The following is a 14,133-nucleotide window of genomic DNA, read 5'->3' on the forward strand; positions in this document are numbered from 1 at the left end:
TATTCAACATCTGCTTTAATCTTCATCTACAACCATTGATAATCTTTGATTCTATTGTATGAATTTTATGTTAATTTTATGTTATTGTCATAAATAGGCAATATGTTACATTTCAGACTCTTGGAAACTAGGACATTTTTGGAAATTTTCTCTGTTCAGATTTAATTATCTATTGATAATATGTGAATTATATGAAACATATGATTTTTAGAAAATGAAGGTCCACCCTCAAGCCCACCCTATCCCATAACCATCACTGGAATGTAATTCAATTGTAAAAAAATATACAAATGAGATCATACAAATACATATTTAGCCACCAATTCGCCCAAAAAATTAATAGTTATGAACTGCATTGAGACTGTGTTGGATGAAGAAAAAATAATACATACATTTATTATTAAATGCATAATTAATTGTACTTTAATTTAGCATAAAATTAGTTTATGGAAAAAATCTATAGCATATCATAACAGAAGTTTAAGTAATTTAATAGATTTAATTCACAGTTTTATTCAGTTTATTCAGTTTTATCCACATAAAGCAATTAGGATCTATCATTTCATTTTATGTAATGAGCTTTCATTAACTCATATCTTATCAAATCTTGTTGATATAGAATTTAATACTTTTTACATCAGCAAATATTTAGATTTAGTTAAAAAGCAATTTCTGTAAGTAGACACTCTGCCAGCCCATCATCCTCATGCTCATTGGTATTCACACAAAATGTCAGCTTTTAATTAAACTTACAGTATGGCGGAAGTTATAGAAAAGAGACCATCAGTCAAAGCTGAGGAAAGACACACAGAGAGTTTTATCTCAGGAATCTGTCATCGCTCAATGTGAATTTTTAACGTTAATGAGACTTTGCTAACTGACTTTTCATTTTCAACATTCAACATCCTGAGTTCTGTATACTAAACTCAGCAGTTTCTAGACAATACAATATCAATTCCAACTAAAAACTACAGGCCAAATATAACAGACTTCTATTTTATTCGACTTTATGAATTATTATTCTTTATTTTTTATTTTTTTTTTGTCAACATATCAATAAGCCATTACATCGGTGCAACAAAATGAGAATAAAATCCAAGAGACAGACTAGGTCAACACAACAATGTTTAATAACAGGAGCATTAAACAGAGACAGCTGGTCAGGATCGCATTAATCCTACAAATAAGACTTCACAAATGACCACTGAAACAAAGGGAGCATTTAACAGTTGACTAATGAGCTCTAAATGCAACACAGGTGTGTGGTTACTATGGTAACAAGCTTATGATAAACAGGGAATTACAGAGAGGATGCCCTCTGTTGACTGTTAGGGGAATAACAGACATTTCCCTGACATCTACATAAACAAACTCAGTCATTCCAGAGGATACAGCTTTGTTGCTCTGGTGCTATATGTAGCATTTCTTGGTTATTAACTAAATATATTTAATTTTCTAGGCTCGGGAAGGTCCACTGAGATGAAATTAATGTTCTTAGCTTTGTAAACAGAGCAGAAACAGTCATTTAGCTCTTTTATCTCAGCGACTTACAACATACTGTACCCAAGGCCCTTTCAGTTCAATGCTTCAATGTAAAGCACAATGACAAGAAAGCATGCACTTAAGCCTTGCCGATTTGCTATACATTGCAGATTGAAAAACAAAATGATTTGTTAAATATGGGTTCACAAAAGTTTATCAGGATGCTCTTGGAAATTTAAATAAGCTCATTAAGTCTTATTTAGACAATGCAAAGTTCTCTAATGACATTGCAATACAGATCAGTTTTAGATAATGTATATATTCATATTTTTGTACAAATACTAAAATATACAAGAACTGTAATTATGAACAACTTTAGAGATGTTTGAATTTCTATGAATCCTGGTAACACTTTACAGTAAGGTCCTATTACGTAATGTTAGGTATGTCAATGCATTAGCATTGACATTGAGTATAATAATAATAAATGAGTAACAAATCTTTTAGAAGAATGTTTCATTGTCAATTCATGTTTACTATATGTTTACCTTTTTGTAAAGTGTCATCTGAATCCTTTCAAGTTTATACTGTACATTAAATTAATAGCTTAAATTGGTGATATTGAATACCTGCAATTAATTAAAAACTTGTTATATAAACTTTTAAATGTCTGAAAATCATTTACTCATTATTTAATCATAATTAATACTGTTAGTTTGTTTGTTCTGGGACAGCTGCAACTTGAAAAATTGCAGATATATCTACAGTTTATAACTGTCCCTATACAAATTACCATTTATAATATAAATAATATAAGAAATATTTTGGGGGGATTCATATTCATTTATTTATTTATTTATTTTACCGTTATATGGCTGTGCATACACAAGTACATGTTTACATTAGATACTGTCAATAAGCCCATATTGCATGGTTTAGAAAATAAAAAATAAATAAATATTCTAATTTGTAAATAAGATTATCAGAATAAGTTTGACAAAAAAAAAATAAATAAATAAAATAAATAAAAATTCCATGTCTGATTCATTGTGTTACTTGCGGTTTCATTTTAATTGCTTGTAAACTCTATACATTTTTGAGTAAAAATTGTTATTCCTAGTTCCTCCACCTTTTTTTTCAATGTAGTTATGGATTTTCAACCACAAAAGTCCATTAATGACCCAAACCCATTTTAAATCTTATGCAAAGCTGAAATTGTCATTGCAAAGATAGTATATGTCATCCCTGGCTGCACATCGAAAGCTTGGCAATTCAAAGAACTACAGGCGATTCGCCAACGCTGGTAACACTGTAGTTAATGTTTCGCTCTATAGGTCGTAACGCAGTGGAGAATGATGACACAATCAGCTCCTCTGGAGTAACCTGGGGTTAAGTGTCTTGCTCAAGGGCTCAACAGAAGTTAGTCTTACACTTGCTTGCATGGCGGTTTAGCCACATCACAAAAACAACAACCATGTGTCCTGACCAGAAATCAAGCTCAGGCCATGACCCTGAGATCACTTGAGGATGATAAATAGCAACACGGTTAAACTAAAAGATAAATTCCAAGTACATAAAGTAGTTTTGTGACTATTCTGAGGAATTACACATAAATCAAAGCAGTTGCCATAAAGTAAGTGTTTAAAGACATTTTTTCGTGCCAGAATAAGGTGGCGACCTTCAGAATCCCAGAAAGAGCCGGTCGCCTCATTACAGATCAGACAGATCCAATTGAAAGCTGTTATTGAAATGAAAAAAAAAAAAAACACTTTTCCTTGAGTTGTTTTAGATTAGCGGTATCTGCACTCATACATACACACAGTGTGATAAAGAAAGAGAGAAGGAAAGATATCCAACAAACGGTTGTTTACATTTCCTGTTATATGAAATGTTGAATATTGACAGCATTTAAAAATAGGCTGCGGTGAAGATGTGGTGAGTTTTATAAAATATTCATTCGTTCATCTGTGTGTTAATGTGAAACTTGTGTTCGGTTGAGACCTGACATTTTTTAAACATGTTTTTTCGGGGTAGAACTGCCATTTCAAATCTATTTTAGAAGAGCAACGTCTTGCCAACTCGCACACAAACGATGCAAAAAAGACACGTACAGCAGAGAATCAAAATATATATTAATAGGTTTATAAGTGTGTATTCTAACGTCTTTAAGTGTGTGTAATAATTTGTGTTTGGTTTTTAAATTTTTATGATACCTCATTTGACTTGCAGTTTGATAATGCAAGAGAAGTGTTCTTACATCTTTAAAAACACTTGGAACTTTTTTTATAACAAGCTTCTTTTTATTTGTTGTTTTGTTTTTTATTTTTTTTGTTTTTACTTCTTTATTATTGCCTAAAGCTGTATTACAGTGCAACAGCGTTTTTTCCCCTATCGGAGTTTGACTTCGGACCATTTAGAGTTTTAATTAATAGGTCTTTAATTAATGCATTAAAAAACATGCCACTTCAAATATCTTGCTTTAAAGAGGATTTGTTCTACTATTTAGTTCACTTCTAATGTTAGTCCATGTTTATTGCATCAAAATAATTTAGTTGAATCCATTATATCACAAGCTTTAATTGCAAGTGGAAGATACCAGTGTAGCTGTCATTCATTAGGGCAAGTTTATTGTATCATAATATTTTAGTTTAATTAGTTATATTAAAGTTTTTAAATACTGAACAGATGTTGATGTATAAATGTATGTTACTCACCCCAGTCATACTATTAAGAATACTTTTTCAAATACTTAGTAACAAACATTTACAGTCAAATATATTTTTTTTTTTTTTTATAGGTAAGTAATAATACATCCCATTTAAACGCTAAGTCAAGGCACCTTTCCTTCAGTCTGGATATTTTCACTTTTATGTGGGCTACTGTATGTGTCCTGGGTCTCGGAGATGAGTATTTACTTTTATTTTAAAGCAAGGCAGTCCTTCTGTTACAATGCTAAAACAGTAAAAAGGCATTAGATTCGTGCAGTACAAACTCAATAATACAACAACAAAACGCTCGCTGTAACAAAGTGAAGTAGTATTTATTAAAGTGCAGTTTGAATGCTCACAGACAGGAGGTCACAAACATGATAGCTTTCAACACATCATGCTCAACAGAAAGATTAGATTCTCAGAGTAATCGCTGTAACAAACATGATTATGACTTCAAATAATGCATGAGTTTTAACAAAATAATTACTGCAAGTGCCTTTAAAAAAATTATAAGCTTCACATTTCTGCTTTACATGATTCCTCCAAAAAAATGGCCCAGTTCATTTCCACCGAACTGTACACTGTAAAAAATTAAAACTTCTCCAACTCAAAATTTTCTAGTGACTGGTTACATGTAAATTTTTCAATTGCCCTAATTGAATTTTTTTTTTAAAAAAATCACACTAATTCAATTTGGCCAATTGAAACATTTAGATGTGATCACTAATTCACACTAATTCAATTTGGCCAACTGAAAAATTTACATGTGGTCAGTCAATAGAAAAAATTGAGTTGGAGAGGTCTGATTTTTTTTTTTATTATTTTATTTTTTTATACAGTGTAATTACATCAGTGTAACATTGCTTTTTTTGAGGGACAGGTCTGATTGATTGATTGATTGATTGATTGATTGATTGATTGATTATGCTGTAAAAAGATCTTAAACTTGTACTGAACCTATATTTTTTTGAATGCCTGATTGTAAAACTGATCAATTAATTAATATTAAACAGTAGCTTGACTTGAATAAAAGCAGATGATTTAAGTGTTACCACACAAAGCACATTTTTAGATTATTTGACAAAACCTCTTTTACAATGCATTTTTCTGAACAAATGAAGGAAATTTGCAATGAAGAAATGAAAAGTTAATAATCTTGTTATTTCCTCTTTTTCCACGCATCGGCACAGACTGAAAACTACTAAGGCGCAAGTACACAAGGCTGTATAATTTGTGTCTATGTGCATTAATCAAACCTTCTTTCAGACTCAAAATTGCATTTAATAACCAGCACCTCAATAAGAGCAGTTATCGCACTGAAGCTTTGTTCAAAGCCAACAATCTCATAAATTAAGTACTTACCAAGAGCTCAGAGTTTTTGTTTTGCTTTTTCTTCTCTCTCTCATTTTGGTTTTGCTAAAGTGTTTAAGGGTACTAGAGGCTGGTACTTTTTTATAATAAAATTGAATGATTTCACAAAGACTCCTGGTTTCAGAAATAGCACTTTTTTTGCTGACCACATGCTTACAGTGTTTCACTATACACTATACATACTATACTACTCCAAAAACTGTTTACAGTACCTACAGTATAGGAAGTGGCTCGGTTATTTATAACTTCCCATGAAAGTTTAATTATCTGCCACGGAAGGTATTTGACTACATTAATTAAGGCACACCTGAATTTATCTACCCGGGTGATGTGGAAATAATTGTCTTGAAATATGCAGATATCTTGAGGGGACACTATAGGATGCACATGGCTTTTAATATGGCCTAGGTTATTATATTACCATCCATTAGATCTGATAACTCCCATGAGACATTTTTACACTTACAGTATACTGCACTGTACAGTACTGTATCTATGTATAGTTAATTTTAAATTACTTGTTAATATGTATTGTGGAGTTATATAATAAGTTTTTTAGAGTATTTTGTGATGCAATTCAGAGACTATCTGTCTCAAAATCGCATGAAATTTTGCACCTTTTTCATAAATTTACATATTTATATCCATTGCACACTTAACACAAATATTATATTATATTATATTATATTGTAAGGATGAAAGAACCTGAGCTACTTTGATCTCCTGAGATCAAAGTAGAGATCTCCTGAGATCAAAACCTTGTAGACCTTACAATATTATATTATATTATATTATATTATAGTAACCACCCACAATATATTGTTCAAAAAATGTTTTAATGAATCAAAATATAGTAATAACAGTAATATATTGTAATATTTTACAATATATTACTGTTATTACTGTATTTTGATTCATTAAAACATTTTTTTTTTTTTTAAATATTACTACAATAACTTTTTCTATTTTAATATAACATAAAATAAAAGATACATTTCCAGCTTTCTTATTATTAATAAAAAACGAAATCAACTGTGCTGTTATTTATTGTGGAAACTGTGATACTTTTTTTCAGGATTCTTCAAAAGAACAATATGTATGGATTTAAAGTGTTTATTTAATTAATCTTTAATTTATTATTTGTTTTTTTTTATTATTTATTTATTGTATTTTTTTTAATTTTTCTGTTGTTTTTTTGTATATTTGGTGTTTAAGTGTTCATTTTTTTCTCAAAAAGAAGAAAAAAAAAACCTTTTAAACAGTTTACTGCATATATTTAGACAAATGTAAAATAATTGTTTTGACACAGATGTGTTTGAGTCTTGGCCTGCATGGAAAAACAACCCATTTTTCATTATGAGATATATAGGTGAACCTTTACATGATTGACTGCAGAGCGTCCACACCCACCCACACACACACACACATACAGGGCAGACATCACTGCAGAGCACTCACTCACACACAGACTCACACAAAGGACAGACATCATCTAGAAATCTAATTATCATTTCCCGTTCATCTAAAATGATTGGGTCGGTAACTACACTCCATACTGACATTTGATTACTAACCCTCTGGTTACCAGCATATTTTATGCGGGGTCACTAACTTAATTATTGAAATTCTGGGTCAACAGCAAAGCATTGTCTGTGAGTAAGAGATTGCTGAACATATCAGATATTTTTTTTTTTTTTTGCTAGAGATCTTTGTTATGAGCTTAGCTGGATCTTTTCCTGTCCTGCTACATTACAGAGTGTTTGGCCAATGCATTTCCGATGGAAGCTCCCTCTTCCCAAGCTAAAGGGCCACACAGTCTGCTAAGCATCTCCACTCCAATCTGCTGCTGGTAGAAGCTGCCAGATCTAGTGATCTGAGGCCAACTTTACCATTTGTTTGATACTAACAGAGCTTTAGATAAGTGGAAGAAAAGAAAAAACTCACTCAAAAATGCAAAATAAAAATATGATTTATTATAAATTATAATGAATGATGATTTGTTCTAGATTTGTTATATTTTTAAGATTTTTTGTAGATTGTTTTGGGTCCCATTGACTTCCAAAGCATTGTTTGTTCTTACAATGGAAGCCAATGGAATCTGAGAACCATTTGGTTGCCAACATTCTTCAAAATATCATATTTTGTGTTCCACTGAAGAAAGAAATGCATAAATGAATGACATGAGGATGAGTAAATGATGACAGAATTTTCACAAAAGAAGATATTTAGAAGAATGTTGGCAACCTAACAGTTTAGAGTCTCACTGACTTCCATAGTATTTTTGTCCTTACTATGGAAGTCAATAGGCAGGGGTGCACATACATTTTTCAGCCTGGTTCTCATATGAGAACCTGAAAATTTGGTTTGGTCCTCACACGGCACATGGTGTGACCCATCAAATATTAAACATAAATTAATATTATAAAATACTATAAAACATAAATTAATAATAGTTATAATATTATTGAACTTTATTTCGGTTTTTTTTTTTTTTTTAATAAAATAATAAACTAAATAAAGTGTGATAATACTATTTTATTTTAAAATTAACGGGAGTATTAAATACAAATATAATTATTTTATAGTAAATATAAAAATCAAATGCTAATATTTTTATTCTTATTTTAATTTGAACCTTAATTATTATTTTTAATTTGAATTATTTTAATTTTTCATTTTCAAATTTAAAATCAGCAAGCTTTTATTTTGGCCGGTTTAGTGCTGCCGATTATAGAGCGTCAGTGAATGAAATGTCACAGTTTTGCATTGTGTTTTAAAAACATTAGCGGGTAGCCTAGATTTACTTTTACATTTAGTCATTTAGCTAATAAAGATTTATGCTTTCAGTTTGATTAGAAATCTTATACAGTACAGTTTGTTGATCTAAAATGGTAATTGTGCATAAACAGCTGTCAACTGAGGTACAAAAATGCGCGCTCGGAACTAACTTACACAGCACATGTCTTTTTTTGGTCGCACATGCGGACCTGCGGACCACTTATGTGCACCCCTGTCAATAGGATCCAAAACCACTGATTGCCAACATTCTTCAAAATGTCTTTTTTTGTGCCAGCCACAGAAGAAACTGCAAGAGGATGAGTAAATAATGACATCATTTTCACAAAAGATATAATATTCGGAATACACCTGACGAATGTGATAAGACCAAACCGTCAATAAATTATTGTTTTGGTAAAATGGATGAGAACGTGAGAATGAGTAAATGATTGCAGAATTTTCACAAAAGAAGATATTTCAAATGTTGGCAACCAAACAGTTTCGGGTCCACAAACACAAAAAAAGTTATTTTGAAGAATGTTTGTTTTGAGTCCCATTGATTTTTACAGTATGGGTTAAAAATACCAAAAACAAACATTCTTCAAAATAACTTTCTAAGTTTTGGAATGACATAAGGAGAAAAAAAAATAATAATATAAAAATAAAAACAGATTTTTAATTTTTTGGTTAACTATCCCTTTAAGATTTTCAACATCAGCTCCATTCAAGCAGCTCTAATACACATACTTTATGTCCACTCAGATCAATGAGCTGTGCGCTGGAGAGGGTATAAAAACAATCAGCGACAGACACGCCATTAATCAGCTAATGTAGCTTCATCAGACTATTAATACAGAGTTGATTTAAAAGTCACAACACTGGACGTGTTTGTACTGTCACGCTGCTTAAACAAACACAACTCCAGAGAGAACACGAGAACATTTAAAGCAAAATGTATTTATCTATTTCTCTCAGATGTTTGTGGAGCTACCACAGGGACACTGTATCACATCATTTGCACAATGTATACATCTTTTATCTGCTTGCTTAAATAAAAGCTTCAACAAGTTGAGAACAAACAGTCACAAAGGTATATTACATGAGCTGTAATACATTTCACCATAGCATGAATACATAAAGATTGGATCCTTGAATATGTACTCTTACCTCCATAAGGAGCTTTCTGTGACACTGCCCAGATTGAAGTCATATAGTTTGGTCAGCATGAGAATCACCTGTACAAAGAAAAAAAAAAAGTTTAAGGTGACTTTATTCATTTTATTTTATCTTGTTAAGTTATGATTTGTGGGTAGGGGGCTAAATGTCAATCCTGTTATCATGATTTTGCATTAGTAAATAACTAGCAACTGAAAGGTTCATAGAAATATCTTTGCATTGATTTCTCTTTCTAAGATGTTAGTTGTACTTTCACAACCTTGAGCACAAAGCTTGTTAAATTAAATTGCAAAACCGTAAACCCTGTTAACCTTCTGAAAGCATATTTACTGTGTATCTTTTCAGATGGAGCAATGCAATTTATATATATATGTATATATATGTATATATATATATATATACATATAGATATAATATATAATAATATAGTATATATATATATAGAATATATATATATACAATTCTTCTTTCCCTTAAAAAAATGGAAAATTGCATAAGTTAAGCGCTATGTTGTGACAAATGAAGCAGTTAATATGACTGTAGATCATAAAAGCTGCATGCATGACTTTAAAATAGCAAAATGCTATTTAAAGTCATTTTAGATTAATTATAGCATGATCATGTTAATTTCTACTTATAAATTTATTTTATTCATATATAGTTTTTAGTTGTGTTGATTACTTGTTAGTTGAAAGAAAATAATTTTGTTTTGATTTTTCATGCATAAAAAAATACTCCATCATCAAATAACTATTAGCACAAATGTCCACATGAAATCTGAATCAGGACCATCATTAAATTACCCATTCCATAAACTGTTCAATGAATCAGCCTAAAACAACCTCAAAATGCACAAATCCTCACATCTTCTCTTCATCTCAGCATATAACACCATTAAATGATGCATCAGGCTTCCTCCTTGACACCCTAATAATTCATCTCTTCATTACTTAATCATATCATGCAGAATCTATCTACAGCACTGTAAATATGCTTTATAAAATTCTTAAGGTGCACGAGACTGTGCTAACTAGGTCAGTCAAATTCCTCCAGGAAAATTAGCGACGGGAAAGAGAGGAAATTCATGCCTTGAGCACAAAAAAGTAGACTCATAAACTTTTAATCTATTTATGTTCCCATAAAGAACTCATACCTATATAAACTTAAAGCCTTTTGAAGAAGCGCTGATCATTACGGGGGAAGAGTTCATTGATTCTCTCAGAAGTTATAATAACAAGTGTGGGAAAAATATATATTAACCCCCTGAAAGCCCCTCAATCATTTGGTAGAGCACTTTTTGAGTCAAAATGTTAAAATTTGGGTGTTAAATGTTAAAACGCAATATATATACATATATATATATATATATGTAATATATATTGTTTAAACAGTCACTCAAATCATTTTAGGATGAAAACAATGACCTATTGTATATTGTTTTACGAATTCTTCAAATGCAAGCCTATTTTTATGTAATTCAGCTTCAAATTGCAGCCAGAAATGACCATATCATTAAACTTTCAATCTGTTCCTCACGGCTACACTCATCAAAGTCTTTAGTCTGCTAACATGCAGGCCTGAATCCAGTGTTAATAAAACTGGTACAGAGATTCATGCCCATTTAAAACAGGACTTATGTGTGTGAAAAAAATAAAAATAAATAAATGAAACTGCTGAAAGATAAAAGGATGAAGAACCATTCAAACAGAAGAGTACTCTGGGAAAGAAAAGGAATGGTGAAATCCCTCTTCAGCTCAAAGAATAATGCAAGTCTTCATGTAAAACAGACATCAACTTTAAGGCTAAAGTGGATTCATTCAGCAATATGGGGAGCAGCCTGAACTGCTGAGATCTCTTGTAGTATAAGAAAGCTGCCCTGACATTTACATACAGTTCAGTAACAGAGAGCAAAGCACCAGAGCACTGCTCAACAACACGAACAGCTCTGTATAATATGATGGCAGGCAGAAAAGATGTCTAGAGATAGACAAAACGGCATTTAATGGCACTGGACACTTAAGTTACACTTACAGATGTATGCATTAGTGATACACAGAAATTTGAGGATGTGTGCAATTTAAATTTGTGCAATTAATTAATTAATTAATTAATTATTATTATTATTTAATTTGACTGTTATTATTAAATAAAAATGATAAAGAAATTGATCATCAAATAAAAAGCATTTTTGGTTTTTGGCTAAATGAAAAGTTTAATTTCAGTTGCAGTTTCATACATACACTAAAATGACTTTGAGTTGGTTAAAAACCTTTTCAAAAAATGCAAAAAAATAAAATAAAAAATGCTATATATATATATATATATATATATATATATATATATATATATATATATATATATATATATATATATATAACTATTGGTCCATATTATAAGTCCTGAGAGCTTTTTGGGAACAGGCTTTAATAATGACCCAGTTTCAATGTAGGAAATGTTTTTTTTTTTAATTTATTTATTTTATTTTTTTTGTGGTTAGATGCATGGGAACAAGGATAAAAGGGGAAAAAAATCATAGTGATATGTGTGGTGCAAAAGAACTCGATTTCTTCAGTGAAGTATGCTGGTGATAGCATCATGAAGTGTGCTTTTCTTGTTAACATGGAGTATGCATGTCGTTAAAAGGGGGGAAAAAGGGAACAATGGATGGTGCAATACACAGGAAAACACTGCAAGAGAACCTGCTTCAGTCTGCTGGAAACCTTAAAAAAATCTTGCTTGGACAATGATCTCAAACACTTTAAAGTTCAGAGAGTTCAAGAAGAAAATGGCATATTTCCAGTGACCCAGTGGTAGAGTAACACAACTAAAAATTGGTGACACTGTGTAAAAATGTGCAGAAACAAATGTTCATGCCTATACACTTAATCCTGTAAGTGATGTTAGCCACTTTGTTGACTTCAGTCACATGACTCATTTCCATAACCCCACACTTCAAAGACAATATTAGCCAATCAGATGGCAGCATTTCTGAATGCACACAATGGCTGCGTTCAGCCCCGACAAAACGTTGCAAAACGTTTTTTAAACGGAAACGGCATGGCGTGTTGAACACCCTGTTGTGAGGACGCAAGCGTGCGTGCAACTAGGCAGCTGAGAAGGCCATTCTCTGTGTTCTTTTTGCCAGAATTTTCGGAGCCTGATGATATTGATATAAATACTTGTTTAATACTGCAAAGTACCCTCGATGTTTACAGTCACTGCCCTTGCCGTCCAGAATGAAAGAGAATTGGTCTCGTGACATCCCCATCGAGTGAAGGGATTTGTGGAAACTGTGGTCCCTAATTATTGTGATCAAACATTTGCCTCGCATTTAAGGATGCAAACACATCTATTTTATCTCCTGGTAGCTAATCAATTCTAATTTAAATTATTTTATTTCTAGTTCTTAATTTTTAAATACCTTGTATTAATTATCATTCTCATTTTTTGTAAAAGCACTTCATTACCACTGTGTATGAAATTTGGTATATAAATAAACTTGCCTTGCAATGAAGTTAAAAATATAAAACAACTACATTCATCATGGTGATATGAAGGGCTATATTTTACTATAAAACTCTTAGTTTTTTGCACAACATGTTTCTAATGTCTTCAATTGTTGCATATACCGAGCTGCAGCGGACACATTTGTAAACTACGTTATAGGACCCATTGTGCGAGGTAGGTCTCTTTAATACCGCGTGTGTGTTATATACATGCTGCCGCTGATTGGGCCGACATTTCTGACACACTCCCACCAAACAAGAGAAAACGCAGGTTCTCAAACCCGTTGCACACCGTTGCACACCGTTTCCAGGAAACGTGTCGTTCAACCCGGAAAACGTAGCAAAACGTTGCGCACCAGTGTGAGCTTGAACGTGCCCATTGATTGCCAGATAGGAAGCATTTCTGATTGGCTAAAAAGTGTGGGCCACTTTTCTGTCTCTTAGTTGCTGACTTTTTATTTTTTTTTTGCATATTTTTTTTTAAACTGTTTATTTTCATACTTTCTTCTTAACCATATACAGAAAAAAGAACTTGTAAAAAAACGCATATTATTAAAAATAAAATAATGAAATAAAATATAACATTTTTAATAAAAAGCATATATATATATATATATATATATATATATATATATATATATATATATATATATATATATATATATATTATATATATATATATACACCAGTAAAATCAGACCATTGAAACACTTTTGTAATGAAATTAAAACATTAGACACAATGGTTACATTTCTGGGTTTTATTTTGCACCCGTAATATAATACAACACAACCATTAAAGCTTAAAAAATGACTTTAATACTGCTGATGCATGTTTCTGTGAGTAATGAGTATAAGCTGTTTACATGTTGAGACCTTTCTCCTGATTAAGTTTCCTTCATTTACAAAGGCTTTTGCTTGATTCTCTCTGCATTTTGATTAGGCTTATTAGACACTTCACTACAGTGCTGTTCTGAGCACCTTATTAAATCAAGTATTTTCCTAAATTCTAGTTATGTACGCTGAATTATATGCATGGACATATTTATAGAGAAAACAACACTGGCACATAATTAGTTGGAATAATACTGAAGTGTGACTTTTTTGAAA

General features: G+C 31.4%; 1 protein-coding gene across 1 annotated transcript in view; it reads right to left on the reverse strand.

Moving 5' to 3' along the window:
- The window catches only part of LOC109105239 (VPS10 domain-containing receptor SorCS1), a 152,898-nt gene that overhangs the window by 65,513 nt on the left and 73,252 nt on the right, over positions 1–14,133 (reverse strand). Inside the window, 1 exon segment of the mRNA XM_042761704.1 lies at positions 9,510–9,577. Within this exon segment, the coding sequence (XP_042617638.1) occupies positions 9,510–9,577 (68 nt within the window).

Source organism: Cyprinus carpio, chromosome A1 (genome assembly GCF_018340385.1).
Source record: "Cyprinus carpio isolate SPL01 chromosome A1, ASM1834038v1, whole genome shotgun sequence".
Lineage (NCBI taxonomy): Eukaryota > Metazoa > Chordata > Actinopteri > Cypriniformes > Cyprinidae > Cyprinus > Cyprinus carpio.